A 22,488-nucleotide genomic window follows, 5' to 3' on the forward strand; every position below is an offset into this window, starting at 1 on the left:
TCACTGAATGTTTAGTTCTAATCTCTTCCCTCTCTCTGTGTCTTTGTGCAGCTGAACTGGAGTTTGTTCAGATTGTCATCATCATTGTGGTGATGACAGTGATGGTGGTGGTGATCATCTGCCTGCTCAACCACTACAAGCTCTCCACCTGGTCCTTCATAACACGGCAGAGCCAGGCCCGCAGGCACGACCACGCCCTGCAGCAGGTCAGGACCGCTGCTTCTCACTCTACAGCTAACCTGCTGGTCTTTACTGTCACCATTCAGTTCACATCAGTTCAGTTTATTTCAAAAGCACTAATTCATAACATACATCTTCTCAAGACACTTTACAAGATAACCATCCTGTTTATATGCTGATGTACAGAATAGAATACTCTATGGTCTTTTAAATCACATCTTTGAGAAGAATCCACACCTAGCTCATTGTAAGCAGCTGTCTGTTACGATCAAACAGGAGTTTGAGAAAACCGAGTGGACAGAAGCACTTCTCCTGGATGTTAAAGAAAAAGAGAAGAGTTAATGACAGCAGTAGCTGCTCTGGTGGCATCTACTTTAGTTGCAGCAATGTCTCCTTCATCTGCATCTATTGGAAGAGTTAACAGGAATCTGAGCCGCTGGTCCCCTCCAATAATGTCCCACAGCTTAAACTGAAATGCATAAAAACAGAGAGAGAACATGATGTTAGTGACAGCAGTAATGGAAAGTAGTAGAAGAAAGTAGCAGAGGGAAATGTGGTCGATATGCCCTCCAACAACCTAAATGGCAATGCACATTGGTGACATCAGACACCTGTCAAAAGTTAAACTCCTCATGGTTCGTTCAGCCGTTGCCGAATGTCCAGCAATCGTTTTTCAACCTGTTATGTGGAGGAACTCAACTGCATTCTGGAACTTTGGAAGTTCTTCTTCTGTGCTTATTTTGTAGTGTTGTTTCTTGTTGGAAAATAAAAAATAAAAGTAAATACATTTTTGAGGTTGAAAAATATCCAGAGATAAAGGACCTGCAATCCAATCACTATGTACATGATGTGGCTTGGTGATGAATTTCTCACAAGATCGGCTATTCTAATGACAAATCTTGGTCATATAGAAGAAAAGCTAAGTTAATATCTGAAAGATTGACACAGTAAATGTTTTATGGTGTAATAAATTATTTTCAGTGTACTAAGTAATTTATTAGTTTCTTCTGGTAGACTATGGCACCAGCTCACTTAATTAGACAACTGCATTTGGCTAAAATCCATAGAAATAGCCATCTGTTGTGTTTTGTTGCACTTCAGCGTGTCTCATCCAATGAGTATTTAAGGTGTAATTTGACATAAGGTGTAATTTGACATAACGTGTCACACCATTTCCAATGATATTGAGTCTGCCTCAAGGCCAAAAACATGGACCTTGTTCCTTAGGAGAACTGAAGGATCTTCCTCCCATTCTACTTTTAGAACCTCTAGGAACCAGCAGGAAACCTGCCTTGTGAGAGAAAATGGCTCTGTTGGAAGAATTATGTTTTATTATTAATGGTTTTATATTCATGTAGAGTTTTATATTCTATTCCGGAATGAAATCTCACTCTTTGTTTTGGATAAGGTGGACTTTCTGATATTAAAAAAAATTAATATTTTAGCCTTAAAGCAGCAAATGCATTGACTAGTTTTTGTAAATCATTTTTGAATAGGATATTTGTAATTTTGGCAGTATTGTGAAGGTGAAAGAAGGAAATCCTAGAAACCTGATTTAAATGACAAATCCCAGTCAAGATGACACCATAGTCATTTAGATTATGGAGGACAATTTAATGCCGACCAGAGTGAGTAAAGAACAAAACTCCTGTCTTGTCACAATTCAAAAGCAAAAAAATAAGTAATCCAATTTTTGATATCAAATCAAAAATTGATATCAATTTTTTGTGGGGTTGGATCCAACCTCACAAACTGGGTTCACTAAGATTTATCCAGGAACAAAAATGAGTATAACAGTGGAAATATATCCTAACTGATCAGTTCATCAAGGCCTTCAGGGTTACAGTTCATTACAGCACACTAAGAGCATGTACGAAAAACATGGATGGCTTGTTTGGAAGTGTTACCAGGAAAAAAAACTTTTCATTGGTGTTGCACTCAAGTAAATAATGCCTTTAACAATTTCTTTTAGACACAATAAATCACAGTGCAGATGTTTGACAATAATTCACAACAGTGGAAAAAAAACTAGACATAACGGAGCACAAACTACTTACTCTAAGTACTGCAGCACAGTGGTGGTAGTGGGGTAATGGTTTGGACCTGTTGAAGATTGACTCACACTGGATCATCAATGATCTCGAACCCAGAAACAAGTCTAAAACAAAATGCCTGAAAATACAAAGAATCAAGGTGTTGCAGTGGCCTATTTAAAGTCCCGATCAAAATGTTCTTCTGGGGCTTGGTGCAAAACGAACAAAAATATTAGATCCTTTATAGAAGACACTATCTAAAGGAAGCACTAAGACAAAATGTTTCTCTACAATCCTCCAAATTATATAGAGGAATGTCACTTTGAACAGAATTAGCTTAAGTGAATGTGTAACAGCATTATGACATTCACTTGAGGTAACATTTATTTCATTCCAATGCTGAATTTGTAAAATGATTCCTCATTCTGAGGACTATTTCCCCCTAGCTGCTGTAGATCTAGCAGAGTCTAGTCTGTCTAGTTAATGCTGCCGTCTGTTAATGTTAATGTTGCCGTCGTTTTGATCCAAACTGATGGTGAGTGAGGCCCTTTTTGTCTGATTGTCTGCTCATCTGTTCTCACTGAGTGTTCCCGTGCAGTCATTGTGTTAGTACATTTCTGTATTTGTGAAACAGGACAAACATACCCTTACCAGTATGTTCCCAGTAAAGTACAGTGCAGCTAAGTGAATCTTTTTATCCCACTTAGAGCTTTTGTCCCAGTTTTACACTGGTAGCAGCTTTGCTGCAGTCTGTTAAGTGAATTTGTTGAATTGGTTTCCGTGGAACCGGTCTCTATATTGTTTTTTAACAACACAGCTGTAAAATATTTGCTGCCAAACATTCTACAATTCAAACTGGCTCAGCTGAATCAACTGGCCAACAGCATTCTCGTTACTTTGGGTTGTGACGTGGAGATGCTAGCTCTGTCTCAAACCTGCAGAGCATTTTCAAAGTGGGGATGTGTACAGAAAAAAAAGAAACCAGAAGTTTACATGCATCTTTTTTTCTGACTGTCTGAAGTTAAACCAGATTAAATTTCTTGTATTTAAAGTTTGTCACAATTACCTAAATTATTTCTATTTCGAGATCTATTAATTCATGTCTTTAACATCAGAAGTTGTTTACGATTACGATCTCCTTAAGCAGTGGAGGAAAGCCAGGATGATGATGTGATGGCTTTGGGATCCTGTGACATTCCTGAATAAATCTTTAGCAAATCGAAATAATGTAGTTAATGACGTGAAACAAGAACAGTTTGGTTTGATTTGCAGTGAGAAAAGAGGTGTGTCTTTCTCATTCTGGCCATATAAACTTCTGCTTTCAACAATACAGGCACTTTCACAAACAGTGCGAAACAAGCTCCAGTACAAAACATGCTGGAAACTAACCTGGTACTCCAAACCAGCATCTGGAAATGTTTTTCCTAATTCTACACCTGAGCTAATGCTGTGTTAGCTTCTTGTCTTTTCCATATTGTCTGTATGTTAACCATGCTAACCAATCAAATTAGTTGTACTTCAGAGACAGTTACAAAGCAAAAACACCACAAATAAAAGCTCCTATAAAGCAATCAAAAAAACCTGTTTGGCACTTCTCGTGTAATTTCTGGTTGCTATGGAAACTTGCACTTGGAAATATAATGTTTACCCACCAAGGACTGATATGAACATAAAAAACATGGGCAGAAGTCAAAGTCAGGTCAAAGTTTATGTTATAGAGCACACTTACAACTACATAAATTGACCAAAGTGCTGCATAAATCGTCAATAGTATACAATTTCATTGTACTTGCTCAGAAAATCTAACAGCTGTCAACAGCTAAACATTCAAGCTCCTGATCTGTAAGCCAGCAGCTTGACCTCCGTTGTTTTCCTGTCTTTAGGATGGCTGTCTGTGGCCTTCAGACAGCGGATCCCGACAAGGTGCCTCAGAGGTAAGACCACCACTCTGGTCCTCATGTTAGACACAGTACTGACTCCTGCACATCATGAGCATGACTCAAATGTTACATTCAAAAATAGAATATTTCATAAAATATGTATTTCAAAAACAAGAAGTTGTCCTGAAATAATTTTAACATGTTTCTTGTCTTAACGTTTTGAGGAAAACTCATTTCAGCTCTGTAACTGCCAGGTTAGCTTTGGGAATGCATGGAAGGTCAAGTAATTGCAATGGCTATTATTATTATTATTATTTTTTTTTTTTTTTTTTTTTTTTTTTTTTTTTTTTTTTAATCTTGCAAGAATGTCAGAATTAAACAAAAGTTGTAATACATGTATATACAGTATGTAGATTTGTTTTTCTTTTTTCCAAAATCAAAAGCACAACATACAAAATAAGGAGAAAAAAGACAACAAGCAAACAGATCACCTCTACTTGGAAGATCAAGAATCTTCAGACACTTCATTGTTCCATATGGATTATGTTCCATATTGATATACAAATATGTATCAATTATTGACATAATCGCCCCATATACATACTACATACACACTCCCCGTCGCCTGTGGGGGTGTTGCACCACCAACCACTGAAGAAAACAGAAACATGTGAAGAAGACACTGAGAGCTACTTCATTCTTCACAAAGGGTAAACAAAAATGGAGTGGTGTCAGGTTTCTCTCGTCTTTGGCAAAAGACATTTCTCCCTCTACTGTTAGACTTGTGCGTTTATTTTGGTGTTCCTCAAAATTAGGTTTTGGTATTAATATTAATGACAACCGAGTTTCGGTCTTCGTTCATCCAGTCAGGATCGCTCAGGTAAGCATTTGGATTGACCAAAAACCAGATTTTATCTCCCGCCACTAGTTGGTTGTGCTTTAGAGTAAAACTGCTGTGAAACAGCCAAACACTAACAGGTCTGATCAAATGGTTCCTATTAAATGCTTTAATCTCACTACCAGGAATCTGTTTGCAACATCAAGGTAGACACATGCAGCAGATGAATTAAGAAATGTGCTCCAGATGTACATCAATGGAACCTGTAAATGTCGTGCATTACTACAAGGTTGAGTGTTTTTCTTTATGCCTTGAACTTAATTGCTTCAAAACACATTCAACAATTAACACTGAAGTGCTGCTGTTCATGCTCAACATTCTCAGAGCTCTGACTCCCTGTTTAATTCTGGAGCCGCCACATCTAAGAGTAATGTCTCTCTCCTGATTAACGGCAGATGAATGGCTCAGTTTGAATGATGTACACAAATAGGGCTGAAACGATTCCCCGACTGATTCGAGTAGCTCGATTATTAAAATTCCTTGAGGAAAATGTATCTGCCTCGAAGCTTCGTTAAATTATGTTTTATTATTTAGCGCACCGTGTTCCAGCCGGGTTATTACTTTCGTTGCCCAGCACTCTCACTTCAAGGAGTTCAATTTATTTTCCTTGGTGCGTATTGGCTGAAACCCCAAGAACGAATTAAGGCAGACTGTAGATGTTGGCTTCTGCTGTTAGATTAAGATGATTTCCAATGTACGCATTAAAGCATACTCAGGAATATTTGGTGTGTGAACTATTAAAACATGAAAATATGAGCACTTTTAGAGGGATTCTCAAGTGTTAATGGATTTTAGTCTTTTTGCAGGTGGCTGTGGTCCCCAACCCCCACAAATACCAGGTGGCCATTGTAGTATACTTAAAAGCAAATCTGAAACCGCTCCAGTGGGTCTGTTATCTAATCAGAATGCTTTTGTTCAGCAAATCTTCTCAGTATCTGCTCTCAGCTCTTTATTTTGTTTCCTTGCCGACTTCTTTCTTGGCATGTGGCCTTCTGTAAATGTTCAACGCTCACAGGAATACAGTTGAGGTACAAGCAGCCTGACATTTGCATTCTGGCTGCTTGTAAATATTTGATCGTCCAGGAATGGAGCTCATATGCCGCACTGGGCAAGTCTGGCACCGTACATCAGACATGATCAAAGCTGGCATGTTCTCAAAGAATCATGGGTACAGATACGTAAACTAATGCCAGCATACTTGCCATGACCGGTAGCGAGCTTAGCTTAATGATTGTTTGCTTGGTGAAAGAGTTTGAGTCCAGGTGAGAAGAGAGAGTTGGAGAGGTGAAGAGAGAAACATGTGACGCATGGTGTCATTGGAGCGATGAGTTAAAATGGTCCTAATGTGCTTTCACATACACATCAGATGTAAAGTTGCTGTTCTCCCTAAGTGAGAACCTTAGAGGTAAAACACAAGAAAAGAGAATGGGAAGTGACAGGAAGTGGGGTTTGAGAGAAACCAGCGGCCGAAGAGGAAGAGAGTGACGGCAGGTGGAAACAGTGTTGGTGCTGAAGCAGCTGGAGAGGAAAAGGCCATGCAGAGACAAACACAGAGGGAGACACAGTGAGTGTGGGTGGCTGATAGATGCAGGGATCCTGTCTGAATCTGTGTGTGTGTGTGTTTGTGTGTGTGGCAGTTTGGGCTGAGGAGGGGCTGAGGGGGGCCAGTGGATTCTGGTGCGTCATTAATCAGCAACACCTCCCCTGACACTGTCTAGACAGCCGTCTGAGAGCTGCCCTGCTCCGCTGCGCTCTGCTCCCTCCATCAGCTCTACACCTTTCTCCCCCCTCTGTCTTTCTATCTTTCCGTCTCCACTTTCTCTCTTCTGTATTTTTTTTCCCTATCTCGCCCTGCTCTCTTTCTCTCCATGGCTCTTTTTATTCCCTTCTCCTTTCTCTCCGTACTTATCTCAACAGCCTTTCTTTTTAAATCCTTTCAGATTGACTCTTTCTGTGTTTCAACCAGTCTCTCCATTTCAGCTGCCCAGATCCTCTCTCTCCTTCTCTCCCCCAGCTTCTGTTTCCAAGCCTGTTGTTCTCTTCACCCAGACCGCTTTGTCAGTGGGGGTTGATGATTAGAGACACAGTCCCTAATTGAAATAAGTTCCCTCTGATAATGGGTTGCTGCAGCAGCAGGGAGTGGGGCTGGATAGCGAAGTTAGATATGAACACATGGATCATGACGTTCCAGTCTGAGGAGTTAATTGTAGTGAAGAACAAAAGCTGGCAGATGAACTAATGTGCTGATGGTTGTCCTGTTTGAGTGAGGGATCTCCTTTCTCTCCTGTAATCAAGCTAAAACATCTGTAACCACTAACTGGTAGTTCACTGGTCTGTGTGGAGGTACGCCATCGTTTGCATCAAAGCCATTGATCCTGCATCTGTATTTAAGCAGTTAACAAAAATAAGAAATAAAAAAGATCGTGAGAGGCTGAGCTGTAAAATATCACCATTATCTCAGCCAGTAATATATTTGCCAATGTTTGTTGTTTTTGTTGCTAAAAGTGTTTTAGGACTTTAAAGAAGTTCTATAATTGCCAACGCACTAAATGATCCTTTTTGAATAAAACCATGTTGAGACAGACCTAATGGATTTATTACCTTGGATGTTATTCTCACGATGACTAGAGTTCTCATTGTCTGGACTAGGTTTGAAATGAATCCAAAGTAAGTATTTGCCATTTTTTAGTGAAGTAGTTGTGCTTTTCTTTTTTTTTTAATCGCAGATCTTCATTGGAGGCCAGGAACTCTGGCGTGTGATGTCACCTTACAATGTGTCTAAACAGACAAAGTTCCTTTGGCCATTTATAGATTCTTGTTTTAGAGGTTCTGAATGAGTAAAACTCAGACATTTGAGAACATTTCTTTGTATGTCTTTTTTATTTGTTTTTATGTTATCAGTGTCCCTCCTCCTCTTAATGCCGGGTTTTCCCTGTGTGTTTCTCTCTCATCCAGGTATTATACGCTCCCCAGGCCAGGGATCGCTTCACTGCTCCCTCCTTCATGCAGCGCGACCGCTTCAGCCGCTTCCAGCCCACCTACCCCTACATGCAGCACCAGATCGACCTGCCGCCCACCATATCGTTGTCAGACGGCGAGGAGCCCCCACCGTACCAGGGGCCCTGCACGCTGCAGCTCCGCGACCCCGAGCAGCAGATGGAGCTGAACCGGGAGTCGGTGAGGGCGCCGCCCAACCGGACCATCTACGACAGTGACTTGATCGACATAGGGAACGGCAGCAGCCTGGTGGGGGCCGGGGGGGGCCTGGGAGGAGGGGGCCCGAGGCCGCCCAGCAGTAACTCTGGCATCAGCGTGGCCAACTCCTGCAGCCACGGGCGCATGGAGGGGCCCCCGCCGGCATACAGTGAGGTGATGGGCCATTTCCCAGGCTCCACGTTCTTTTTACACCAGCACAGCAATAACCAGAGAATAGGGAGACCAGGGGATCCGGGGGGACTGGGGAGCAGGACGATCCAGCAGCAGGGCCAATCAGAAAGCACAATAGTACCTGCCAAGGCCAAGGATGGCCATCCAGAGGACCTGGTGTGAGGAAAGGGGGAGTGGGGCAGGCGGGGGCCAAGCACCCCGGACTCAGCACCGTCTCCTATGTTTACGGCTGACATGGAAGCATCGGCCTCTGTATCGCTCTGTCGCTCTCATGTCCTCTCTCCACACTCCCATGCACAAACAAATCTCGATCCGAGCTACAGCAAAACAAGGAAGGAGAAACCCAGAGTTGATTTAATTTCACTTTCTATCCAGCCGGCACCGCTGGAGAATTTTGATTTCCTTCTTCTCTTGGAGAGAGAGAGAAAAACTCTAGCTAGCACAGCCTTTGGGTTTTTTTCATTCGGTGAAAGCTCTACGATGGGGACGGGGGAGAAAGTTCCTATTTTCTTTTGTCTTTTTGATTTGCTTTTCGGACCGGGATCTGTGCACAACGCGAGAACTGAGAACCCAGGACATACAGAGAACACAACAAAAAACAGAACAAAAGACTCACAAACCCAAATCTTAGTGCCAAGGTTCACGAGGAAGCAAAGCAAAGAGGGCAAATAACATCTTCTAACATTCACAACACAACAAAAAGAAAAGTTCCCTAAAAGTTGCACTATCTCTTTTGTCGTAAGAGAGGAGGGACATGATGTCATGTGATGCTGATGTTTGTGTTTTCATTTTATTTTTGTTGCAGGGTTACTCTTTGCTTTTTGTTGTTGTTGTTTTTTTTAAATCAAGGGTTTCTTTTCATGGATGGACTGAACGACTGACTGAAATCTCGCTCCAAAGTTGTCATAAAAAAAAAAAAAACTAGGAAAAAATTGAACAAAAACTAACAAGTATAAGCTTATCTCCATCCTTTTCCGAAAAGCGCAAGAAATCCTTGAATCCAGCCTAAAACATCTGTTCACACAACAGGCACACTGAAACTTAGTAAGAGAATAACCGTGTACTGCTTTACGTCTGCTTCCTAATCGGGGAGAGAAATCTGTCTTGTGACCAAGCAGTGATGCTTCTTAAAATCTTGACTAAAAAGATGTTAGTCAGTTCAAATCTTGAACTTGACCATCGATTTAAACCAAGCTTAAAGGGGCAGTATTATGTATAATCGACTCTTATGAGCTTTGCGTCATGCTGTAACGTTATTCCCTCATCAAAAACATACCTGGAGTTTTGCCTTGATTCTTTCATGAGTGTTTAAGAAATTCTTTAATCTCCACGGCAACCATTAAGCTAGGCAAATTTCCAGGGTGGACCTAGCTCTGCCTTTGAGGACCAAGCTCTTCCCAGTTTCAGAGGTTCCGCCTCACAGAGCAGCCGACTCCCCAACTCGGCTCCTTCAGACTAGCCAGCAGCAGTTAGCAAGCATCTGGTGGAACTGCATATCTTCTGAGCTCATTATTGGTAAAAACTTTGTTAAAGGATTAATAAATGAGCCATGTTGTGATGACTTCCTGAAGGTGGAAGTCATCACCTTCCACCAGGACAGGAGTTTTTAAAGAGACAAATGCCCAATTTCAAGGTGTTAAGTTAAAAAAGTCAAATTTCTTTTAAGTCATATTTGATATGTACAGCAGTTTTCTAAGAACTGAAAGTAACATAGTTACTGGGTTGTGCTATAAAATGGCGCTGTGTCCCTGAAAAACACATAATACCGCCCCTTTAAAACTGTGTTTTGACTCTATGGGGTAACATCAACGTGTGTTAGGTTTTATTTGGCGTCTTGGTCAGAGGAGGTTCTTCTCTCCAAACCTGTCCTGTTCTCTGAGCACCTGACCCTTTTCGACCCGCACAGTGCATTCTGCCACATGGATCTCAGAACCCTCCCGCAGTTCTGCCAACCAGTAGAAGGCTCAACGCTTGGTCTTCACATCAGCGATGCCCCCCCCCCCCCCCCCCCCCCCCCCCCCCCCCCCCCACTCCCCTCCTCCCCAACACACACACACACACACAACAAAAAGATCAAGTAAAGATCGCTTAAATAAGGATTCCACAAAAAAAACTGACTGTGGTTGAAGTCAAAGGGCTACCAGAGGGTCCTTTTTGATAAACTAGAAAATCTAGCCTTTTTTTCACCTCATTGTTGCCTTCAATCTCTGCTGTTACGCTTGCTCTATCTCACTTCAGCACATTTCAGTGCACCTTCTTCCCCCTCCACTCCTGCCCTGCAAAGATAAACTGCTCATCGCCCATCCTGCCATTTGTGTGCAAAGATGATGCAGAGTCAGCCAAGCCCTTTAAAGCTGAGACTGGAGTGGAGTCGTCGTTTGGCAGCATGCTGATGCAGTCTCCTCCTTGCAGTACGAGTGTGTCGGCGTGTTTGTTGCTCAGACCCTAGGCAACACTGAAAAGCACTTAAAGCTCCTGCATGGGTATTGTATGTGTGCATGTGCGTACAGCTGAGTGATTTCTGATCTGACTGGTTAGAGTTTTTAACATTTAAATACATGTTTGTTTTGTTTGTTTGTTTGTTTTCTCCTGTGTGAAGAAAAGCATTTCTTAAAAACCCAGGAATGGACGAGGGTCAGTAGCCAAAGAGACGCAACAGGTTCTAGTAACATTCACAAAGTTAGCTTCAGATTCAGTTTCAAGCTGCAGCAAGGTGTCAACAAATCTCCTGACAAATTTACTTTCTGACCATTCCAACCCACTCAGATCTGGTGGAAATAAATTCAGATTTGCAGCGACAGAGAAGTAATGACTCACGGTATCAAATATCAGTTCTCAGATCACGTCATATTTATCTAATTTGCTCAATCTACTATCATACAAGCTGCGTTTCCATTGACCATAAAAAAATGCACAAATTGAAATAACGTAAATAAATTCTCTTAATTGAAACTCATTAATTCTGAAAAAACTGTTTTTCGATAAAATGTTTTAGCATTAGGATGAGGTGGTTTTTCAGCCGTATCAGAATAGATGTATTTCGCAGAACTGTAATAGAAGCAGTTTATTCCCATCACACAAGTCACGTGATCAACAGCCTGATGTTACTACTGGCTGAAATGACAAATAAGATAACAGGAAGTGGTAGGAGGATGATGGTTTCTTTTTGTTTTTTTCCAGACAATATGCAGCTGGCTCCGCTACAGCTCTCGCAGCGTCACACAGTTCATAAAGAGTTGTGTGTCATTCCAGCGTGTTTAATTTAAAGCTCTTCTGTAAACACACCAACTACATAGTTGCATGTATAAGTGGTTTGCCGCTCCAACGCCTGTATAAGACACTGGCGTCTCCTATGATTGGCTGATAGATTAGCGCTAGCGCCATGGCTGAATTATGAACATATTTCATGTTTACAACCCTCGTTGCCATGGCTTATCACATGAATAAACTTCATGTGTGATTCTAATTTCCTATTTAATGGAAATGACAGAATGTCAAAATTTAGGGGTTTTTTATATTAGCGGAATATAGACAAAGATTTGCTCATGTTTGTAATGGAAACACAGCTATTTTTGCTTCTATTGGCATGCATGTTTCTGTCTAACATCAATGTTCCGCAATGTTTTTGTGTCAATTTTGATACATCCCTATGTAAAATAATGTATGCAGATTGGGCTATATGGTGTTCATTACAGTGTTTCTTCTTTTCTGGCAGATTAGGCTGCTTTTACCTTGACATCGTATTTTATTGTTTTCCATTCCTAAGTGATTCATGCTGCTGGCAAACTTAAAAGTTGCTTTCATTCAACCAAGAAGTTTGATCTGAATGGAAGCAGGAATGTCGAACCGCAGACCTCACCGTTCGCTTACGATTCAGAAGGCCTCTTTATCGCAGTCATCAACTTACTATGAAAGTAACATTACACACAATCGTATAGCTTTCTCCCCTTCACTAGTATCTAAGAAACCAAAATGTTTTAGATGAAAAACTGATCTTAAATGTCTCAGACAAAAAGATTAAACAGAACACATCAAAACAATGTGTACCCTGTGCTCTGAATGAAGGAAATGTTAGTGGATCTGCACGTTTCTACCTACCAAACATTTGTTTGAATCACTAGAGAAATCTCTGTTGGTATTACCGCAATCAAATCTTAGAATTTCTATTCTGGTAATATTGACCAGTTAATAATATTACTTCCAGTTAGAAGAAACATTTTCATTAACTGAAAATATTATCTTAAGAGTAAATCTACCAAAAACTTAACTAATTTTGAACCTAACTCTGTCTTGGTGGTCTTTGACTGCCCCCTGTTGGTGAAGCACTTCAAAACAGTGTCACTGCAATATTAGATGCACCTGAAGGCAACGAAGCTGAGGAGCATTATTACCCTTATGATAGTGATAGTTATAATGTATCTACTTCCACAACTGATAAACAAGGCAGGTAAATGTAGTATGATGAAGGTTTTCAAATGTTTGACAGTGGTTCTCTCTAGATCCAGACTTTAGACTACGACTTTTTCTTCTTTTTTTTTTACCAAATAGAACTTTTTTACCAACTACAATTAGATCATCTTTAGTGATCTAAAGACTGCTATTGCCGTCCAACAGATCTCTTCTCATGAGAAGAGATCTGTTGGACGGGTCGGAGAATATAAAATATAAAGAGGCTGAATTAATTTCGACACTGTTCTACCCCCCAACATTGATTTGCGTTGGGTAGAGACGGAGCAAACACATTTCCAGGTGCAGTAACACCTTAGCTTCCCTGGAGTTCAGCCATCGGCTTCAGCCTCTTTACAGTTTAGTGCGACTCGAGCAGTACAGATGCAGTGAGAGTGAATTAGAAATATCAAACAAACAGAAAATGTGCCTGGAAGTCCACATGTTCCTCCACATTGCGTTTTTCAACCTCCCCTTGGTCTTAGCGCAACGTTCAGGAGGAGCGCAGCAGATGACACAGTCGGACAGCGGCGAAGCTGTCAGACCATCAGTTCCCAAAACCACACAGAAAAAAACTTGTAAAAGTGCGAAAAGCTTGTGGGGTTCAAATGGCCCCTTCTCTTAAGACCGCGGGAGGGTTAACCTAAAGCTAGATTTTAAGTTCTAACGTCACAAAGAGGGACGTTTGGCTCACTTTGGGTTAAAGCGCCTGAATCCCTTCTAATTCAGTGTGTTTGAATGTACGTATGCAGATATTCGGCTTGTGTCTTTCTGCTTGTAGGGGTGCGCGTGTGTGTGCTACTACATCACTGCTGCTATTGCTGTTGCTGCTACCACTGTCTTTGCTACTGCTGCTTCTCACATCCCTTCCTCAGCCAGCCTTCCTCTGTCTTGTCCATCCTTTCCTCCTCCACTCATCTGAAGCTTAGGAGAGAAAGCTGCAGTGAACCCCACAGGTACCTGGGACTCCCGGTACTTTTGGTCTTAAGCTGCAGGGAGCTGCTTCACACTCAAATCTCTTCTATGGTTTTCTTCTTTTCTTCCCCTTCCCGCCCTTCTTTTTTTTCTTTTTTTTAGCTTGTTCGTACTGCGCAGTCATAAGCTTGTAAATGGAGGATAAATAAGATAAATTTTATGTTTTCTACAAGGAGGTTTGCATGTTACTAATATATGAGTAAATACGGTGCCTAATGTTCATGTTTGAGCAGACCACGCCTCTGTCACACTGCTTCTCGGGATCCAGGCAGGCGCCGTCTCCGGTCTGGCGGAGTACAGCTGAAATGTTCACGGTCCTTCCAGAATCATCTATTTCTGGGCAATCAAAAGCTTTCTGATCTGAATCGGATCCCAAATTTCATCTGAAAAAGTCCATTCGGATGTCAATCAATCTCTCCCCCCCTCCGCCTCGTTCTCACCTGACAGCACCCAAAGGTATTCCGAGCAGCACTGTAACGGGACTGTGGAGCAGACATAGGAACCCACTTGCACTCAAAAAGCTCCCACCTTCGTTGTGCCTCACTTCCAACGGTGCTTTTTTCAGTAGTCTGTCTTTCTTTATGTTTGTTTGTAAGGTGCTGTATATAACTTGAATATATTATGCACATATCCTACCCAATGGGTAGAAACCACAAAAAAGATGTTGTGAATAATGTAATATACTGTATAGACAATATAAAAATTTTAAGAGGGCAACATCGAATTTGTAAATGCCTACAGTTAAAAATGTGCTTTGTCTTTTTTTTTCCATAAGAAAACATGTTTTTCAAAGTATGCTCAGAATATATGGTTGCAACACAAATTTACAACTTCTGATATTTTCTTATTAATAATAGTCTGTTATGATATGGCTGAGCTGAGCTTCAGTAGCTTGTCGATGGGTTTCCTCTGTCGCAGCGCCAGCCGTCACTCAGAACCCGGACACAAGGTGCCGGGTTCATCCCGACCGACGAACAGATGGAATGTTCTATCAAAATGATCTTTTGGTATCATAGACTATTGGACATTAAAAATATGTACAAATGTTTTATCTAAATCCAGATTTACTTGCAGCAGCTCATAAAACGTGAACAAATGCAACCTTTGCATTTTGGTGCATTTATTCAGTGGGAAAAATGCAAGTAAAGCAATAGTTAATTTTTTAAGTGTACACTTTTTAAAAGTTGATTAGAGTATCAAAGAATGTATAATTAGTAATCCATAATATTCTGTTACTCTGGGGAACAAATAAGAAGTAACAGATCCTGTTGTTGTAGCATCATGGCTGGAGGAACCATATGGGATAAAAAGGTTGGATGTAGGAAAAACCTTCTGTTAAGTATGGCAGAGGATCTGTGATGCTGTGGGCTTGTTTTTCTTCCTGAAGTCTGAGAAACCTCATTAACGTGCAAAAAAATAATTTTTTTAATATACAAGAAAATCCTTTTTCTGATTAAAAATCTGTTGAACTATTATTTAAAAATGGGTCCTTAGTCCTAGAAGGGATGGGTGGGACATTTAAGACTTTTTAAAAAGACCGTTATGAATGGAATTTAAGAACTATATCTTAAATAGTTCTTAAATTTAAGAACTATTTTAAGTTCTTAAATTTAAGTTCATACACGTCTTCATACAAAGACATGTATGAACGTTGTCCAGTCAACTGGTGATAAATTTACACGACCCGTGATGGACGCCAAAAAGCTTCCTTGCTAGCTAGGAAGGGCATGTTAGCATGGAGTCACAGAACACAGTCAAGATGTCGATGTGTGACTCAAGAAAAAAAATATATAGAACTTACAATTAAAGAGTCCTGCCAAGATGAAATTTAAGACTTGTAATTAACATATTTAAGGCCAACTTACTTTTTTTAAAACTAATTTAAGGCATTTTAAGGCTTTCATTTTTAGATACACAAATTTAAGACTTTTTAAGGATGCACTAGCACTCTGTGGTGGAAAAACGCAGGTGTCCAAAGCATTTGCAGAAGAATGTAAAATATGAAGAGGCTGAGGCAGTAGAGGTTCTGTAAAAACAAATAAAAAATATGAAATTCCCCACTGAATAAATGTTCTGAAGTTCATAATTTTCAGTGCTGCAGCTAAAGCTGGATGTATTTGAAGTTTTGATCTTTTATTTTTATTTTTTGACATCCTTGCCAGGCGTGCCAACGAATGAGCCAGGCTCATCAGCCTCTGTGACGGCAGCAGTTAGGAACACGGCAGTGTGACTGGAGTTTTACTTCCTGTCAGCGGGGAGACTCGTCGTCAGGACGACGGCAAGGCGAAGCACCAGAGGAAGTTAGCTTCACGAGTTTGCACCAGCAGCAGGAAACAAGCTCCGGGTTAAAAACTATCAGTTACTTTTACTCTACTATTTAGTCGCTTATTTTCTACATAACGGCAGTATATGTGGCACAATGTATAACGGGCATCATGTTTAACCTGCAGCCATTTACTTCTAATATGTACTAAAAAGAACTCCACTGTACAATAACTGCAGAGCATGTTCATTCTTGTCTATAGACGATGTACATAGCTACGCTCCTTTTTTTTTTCTTCACAGCACCAAATAAGTGGCACTTGTGTTGTTTTGATTTGGGGATAAAGTTGCCTCTGCTCTCCTCCTGTTTGGATGTTTTGTTTCCTGGAAGAGAAAAGACTGACGCTCCCTCTTCCCTCCTCTCAGCAGTCTGTACTCCAGTGCAGCAGCTGTCCGTATCGTTCCACCTCCAGTAATAACGCCTCAACAGTTTGTCCTGACATTTACCATAGGACTGCTTCCATTATGGGTTTTGTAACATCAGTTTGCTTTATTTACAAAAATGAATCCTTCTTGTACCCCTCCAACCCCCTCTGTGCTGAAATCTAGATACATAGATATATATATATATATTTATATGGTGATGCTTAGTAACCATATATCTATATATATAAATATATATATCTATGTATGTAACACAGAGGTAAAATTGTTGTGTATTTTTGCCTCTTTTTATTTAAGCAATTGTGATGTAATAGGTTTTAGGCCTAAGGTCTGTTATTGCAATACTTTTACAGAAAAGCAGAAAAAAAAGTCAAAAAATGTCGCTCTAAGTGCTGTTGTAGTCAAAGATTTTATGCTTGTACTTATGCTGTAGTCAGACTGCAGCGTAACAAATAAAACTTTAAAAGTGATCCTGCTGCTGGGCCTCCTGTCTGTTCACAGAAAGAGGAGCGGAGCTCCAGAACATGGCTGCTGCTTCCTGCTCTGCTCCCAGGGCCAAGACCTAATGCTTCATTTATTTGTTGAAAAATAAATGAAGCGTTAGGAGTTAGCTTACGCGCCTGGCGACGGGCTTCAGTGATGAGATTCAAAATTTAGTCACTAACGTAAACGTTGTGGTTGGGTTTTGGCATCACAGCAAGAAAGTTTCTATGCATTTGTTGTTCAGACAGCACTGAAGACATGTTAACAAAAAAAACACACAAAATACAAGTTCATTTGTTTATTTTATGGACTTATAATTGCAGGATTTCAACCAGGTGAAGCTAAAACTGCCATTTGGGTAGAACACATTTCCAGACAGTGCAGTGCTTCAATGCAAAATGTATGTCAATTTTGTAGAGTTTTGGCTTAAAAACTCCTCAGCAAACAGCAATTTTTGAGTCTACTACACTTAATGATTAATTAATTACAAAATTAACTGACATTGGTGGGCATTTATCACGTTAAAACAGTTTTAAACATTAATTGAAATTTATGTTAGCAATTCAAAATTCTAATAAGAAAAATTATTTTTATAAATTTAGTAAAATAAATAAATAAATTATTTTAATAAATTCTCATAAATTTCAGTTAATATTTAAAACTGTATTGTCAGAATTTGAAAATACGATTAAATACAGCTGGGTGTAGTTTAGTGATAATAATCACACTTTGATGTTTCCATTACAAAATGGAAATGTTTTCTATATCAGTGTTTGTGTCCAGTTACCTAAAAAAGAGGCAAGAAACGGATCTTATCGTCATTTTCATTATAAGTCCATATCGCCCAGGCCTAGTCGATGATTGTTTCAATAATCGATTAATCCGACCCAACTCTTCAGCCATTCCTTTCAGTGCGTTGCTTTTCTAAATCTGCTGATTCCTCTGCTTCTTGCTCAGATCCGAAGGGAAGCGTCGCTCCTCATTTTTCTCCCTGTTTTGTTTTCTAGAGAGTCATCAGCAGCAATCTCTGAGCAGGCAGGAAATGACTCACTCAGCCATGTAAAGTAAGGTTATGCATAAAACATGCGTTTCTGTATATTTAAGCCAGAATGCTTTATTTATAGACAGGCTCCATCTGGCGACTTGTAACATCCTCAGGAGTGAAACAAACCTCGTGTTCAAAGCCCTTCAACTCACTCACAACGTCTTGTCCTCTGTGTGAACCTGGAGCTGCAAAATGCTGCTGGGAACAAGATCTCCTTTTAACTCATTTTCGTCAGACTGCACACACACACATACACACACACACCTCTCAGACAGATGTGGAGAAACCCCGCATACATCAGCCTTTCGGCCGAGTAGGCAGTCTCTGAGTCGGAGCGTCTTCCAGGCCTTTAGCAACACAAGAAACAGGAAGTGAGGAGGAAACTGTTCTGTAAGTTTTAAGCCGTCATATTTCCTCATCAAGCTGTGGTGAAATGTTTTGGTTCCAAGCTTGTTTCTGGTCTCATTTTCCTCTGACCTTGCATTGTCGGGGCCAGAAAGTCATATAATGGGGTCTTCGGCGGGACTCTGGAGAACTTGAGGTAATTCCGCCTTTTGATTGAGCTGCGTTGGACAAGGGACACATCTGAAGGTTGCAGGACTCCGGCCCTCATGGCCTGGAGTTGAGGACTGCTGGCCCTTAGCAACTTATCCTCACAGGGCCCAAAGGTGTCTAATTCTGGTGGTCATCAGGCGAGAAGCAGGGTACACTCTGGACAGGTCGCCAGTCCTGGGCAACATAGACATGCAGCCATGCAAACACACACACACACACACACACACCTGAGGGAAACTTAAAATGACCAGTTAACCAAACTATGGTGAATGGGGGAGGGTTGCCTCAGAGCAGAAGCTTGAAGACCTGGAGTCTGCAGCTCTGAGGAGGAGCTTTGTCCTCGAAGGCGGGGCTAGGACCAACCAGGCATTTTGCACAGCTGCATGGTTGCCATGGAGAATAAATGACGTCACAAACATGCATTAAAGCATCAAGGCAACACTCCAGATATGTTTATGATGAGGGAATAACATGATAACATCATGTAAAGCCAAAAAAAGTGGATTTTATATAATACTGACTCTTTGAAACTTTTACAAGTGCAGTTTCATTGCATTGGTGCGGCTCAAAACCCAGGCGGATTGTTTTATATAAAAAAGAAGTAAATTTGTTGATAAACCAATTTTTCAGTCACTGTTGCCATCTACCATTCCATAGAAGTAGGCCTGATGTGGCCTTTTCTTCAGGCATCCACATTAGAATGCTTTAGCAACTTTTATTGTACAAATTTTCAGGGGACAGAAAATGTTGAAGATCTAACATGTTGGAAAAAAGTATTTATTGAAGTGTGTCTGGGTCTGGACCTGGGTCTAAAATCACTTTCACAAATGTTAAACTCAATATTTTCCTCAACTCTCAGGAAAACTAAATGGCTTAATAATGTCTGATGACACTTTAGATCTCGAGGCCTGTGGTGCATTTCTAGAGCAGAACCTGACACTGAGAGTGTTAAAAATAAAAGCCAGGTGAAGAAAGCCAGCTCATCTGATGGGAAATGAAAAACGTGTTATTGCCCAGGTCTGGTCTGGAAGGTAAACAGATTCTTTGACATGATGGGCAGAATTCCTCCAGAAACTGATATGACAAATATCAATTTCTGTCATGAGTTTGGTCAAAATAAAATCCTCCAAGTTAACAGAGAATTTCCTGAAGCGTTCTCACATCAGCAGTTTGAAGGTGACCAACCCATCGTTGCTTGAAGAACGATCATCTAAGACAACACAGTACATGTTAGTCCTGGTGATTTATTTTTTAAAGATGATTCCATAGTAAGAAAGAGACAGGGCAAAAACTGACATCTGTTGTTAGACTTTCAAGGTCCAAACCACCGCTGACAAAGAAGGACATTTTTCCACCAAAAGTATCTTAATGATTCTTTTGGAAATATTGCGTGGCATGGGCAGGCAGAAGCACTTCCATTCCATCTGGCATAAAACAAACAGAAACATGAAACCAAGAATCAAACAGGGTGGTGGTCTCAATGCTTCGTCAGGACTGGAATTATTCACCACAACTAATGGAGGCATGAAAAGAAAGAATGTTTAGTTCGCCTCTGAACGACTCACAAAAATCAAAGGTTTTAGAGCTGCTGAGTCAAAATAGTTCTTAGTACAACTGAGATCCCAGAATATACAAACCAGACAAAGAAAATGTAGCGTTTGTGCCTTAAACAGGCCCAAGAAAGAAGAGTGGGCTAAAATTCAACCACAGTAAGATTGAAAACAATTTATGACAGTTATTGCCTCCAAGCGTGTCACAAACTGGATTCTAAATTTACTCGTTTTCTGTCTTCTGCTGATCAAATTTGCTTAACGGTCTGAAATGTCGAAGCAAAAGCAGAAGAAATTCTTTACAGGGATATTTTCTCCCACCGCTGCACAGTGAGTCCTGTGTGACGATTCACACGCACACTGACCATGCAGGCACACACAATTTAGAGACGTGAGTGCATTGTACGGAAAACCATAAGTGCCACAAATTGGACCTTTCACCACATGTCTATTTAAAAAGTCAAGTAAAAAACACAGGTTAACTGTTTCATTTAATTGCATGATGTTTTAAGCAGATGTTCGATAAAAACAAAAAAAAATAAAAAAAAGATTAGTGGCACTTATGACATTCCACAGGGTTGCAACTCATAATGTTATGTTTTGTGCCTGCAGTAGGAAGTGGTATTCATGGTCAACTAAAATAGCACTCCTCTTGACCTTTGGTGTAAATTTGACGCCACAAATTGTCAGGATTTGCCAAAACTTTTTTTTTTGTTTTTTGTGAGAGAGCTTAAAATTTTTTTTTATCTGTCCTGGTGTTTGTGCCTTTAGATGCAACCATTTTTCATTTTGGTAAATGTCATGAAGATTTCTTGAAGTGTCTCTTCAGTCAGTAGAACACTTTGCTAAACTACAAAGAAATCCACACACACTCACACACGCCCACCCCCCCGCACACACACACACACACACCCACACACACACACACACACACACACACACAGCAGATTATCTTAAAATGATTTTAAAAAAGGGATGAATTATTTTATGTTATTCTTTAAGTCATTGTTGCTATTTTGAATATTTTAGAACTTTACTTACTTTAGTTACTTATTTCAAATGGTTTCTTAGTAGAAACAAATCTGAATCTGATGTGGCGGTTTGATAATGCATCAGGAGAGTGAAAACTTTCTGCACACAGAGGACAAAAACCTGGAAAAGTGACTTCCCACAGCGGAGTCGTTGTTGTTTTCTTCATTTCCCTCCTGACCTGTTCGTCACCTCAGGTTCACTCTGGCACCCTGCGACTTGAGTGATGTTTAGCCACAGATTCACACCTGAGGAACACAGATTGGCTTTAGCCGATAAACATCTCAGGAGTCAAAGTGGTGCTCTGTCCTCTGTGCCATGCTCCCAGTGGGAGAACGCAGGTGTTGGTGTGAGGGCCGCGGGCTGCATAAACAGCTGTTCATTACTTCAGACAGCAGAGGTCATTGTTGCTCCTCCATGCAAGTTTTTATTCAGAGCCACGGTGACAGGCCGGAGCAGATTGCCTGTGGAATGATGGGATGTTTGCATCTGCTTAGCATTTCTGAACACTGACAGACCTGAAGGACTGATCTCAGGAACTCTAACCGCAAACTTTCTGATACACATCATGCAATCTGCTGCTTTGGCTACAGAACAAAAATATTTGTTGGATGAGTTGGGAGGAGAGCGGAGGGAGCTATGAGTCTTACTGTTGCAAAGATAAAAAAAATACATTAAAAACGTGAACAAAATATCTGCAACTGCTTTATGCTTGATGATGATGACTGCAAACATTTTGGATTGATTTCCAAATGGTAAGAATAAGGGATGAAATCGAATATGTCAGATTATTTTCAATTATTTCCACTTCAATCTGAAGCAATTTGGATTTTTTTTTTTTAATGGAATATTGTGTTTTTAGTGAACAAAAATTTCGGAATACATACTTAAAATAGAAAGAAATGAATACTCGATGTCTATTTGCAAATCCTTCACCACTGGTTGGCCCGGCCATCCGTCCGTCTTTTCTCTGATGCTTTTTCAGATCTTCTCCTCGGCCTGTCAGCTGTTGGCCGTTTTGTGAGGTTAGATCCTCCAGGTTTCCTCCTGCTGCTCTAGAGATCGATTTGATCGGATCAGAACCTTCCAACTTCCTGATGAACCTGTGATTCAAGTACAAATAAAAGCTCAAAGGTTTTTCTCTTGTTTTATATTCAGTTTGGTCCAAACTTTTTAGCAGTAAAATTAAACTGGACTCACTGTTCCAATACTCTTGAAGGAAAGCCGGTGTGTCACCGTCACACACCAAGCAATTTTCTTTCATCTAAACAGGCAATAGCAAGAAATATTCTCTCCTTGCTGCTTCCATAGGAAGCCTGGT

General features: G+C 40.5%; 1 protein-coding gene across 3 annotated transcripts in view; it reads left to right on the forward strand.

Annotated features, from left to right (window-relative positions):
• LOC116716957 (low-density lipoprotein receptor class A domain-containing protein 4) overlaps positions 1-14,547 on the forward strand; it is a 223,127-nt gene extending 208,580 nt beyond the window's left edge. For all 3 annotated transcript variants that reach the window (XM_032557979.1, XM_032557978.1, XM_032557980.1), the window contains 3 exons: positions 52-206; positions 4,097-4,147; positions 7,947-14,547. In XM_032557979.1, coding sequence (XP_032413870.1) covers positions 52-206; positions 4,097-4,147; positions 7,947-8,540 — 800 coding nt within the window. In that variant the 3' untranslated portion in view covers positions 8,541-14,547. The remainder of the gene's footprint in view (positions 1-51; positions 207-4,096; positions 4,148-7,946) is intronic.
• Positions 14,548-22,488: the final 7,941 nt, after the last annotated feature.

This window comes from Xiphophorus hellerii, chromosome 3 (assembly GCF_003331165.1).
Source record: "Xiphophorus hellerii strain 12219 chromosome 3, Xiphophorus_hellerii-4.1, whole genome shotgun sequence".
Lineage (NCBI taxonomy): Eukaryota > Metazoa > Chordata > Actinopteri > Cyprinodontiformes > Poeciliidae > Xiphophorus > Xiphophorus hellerii.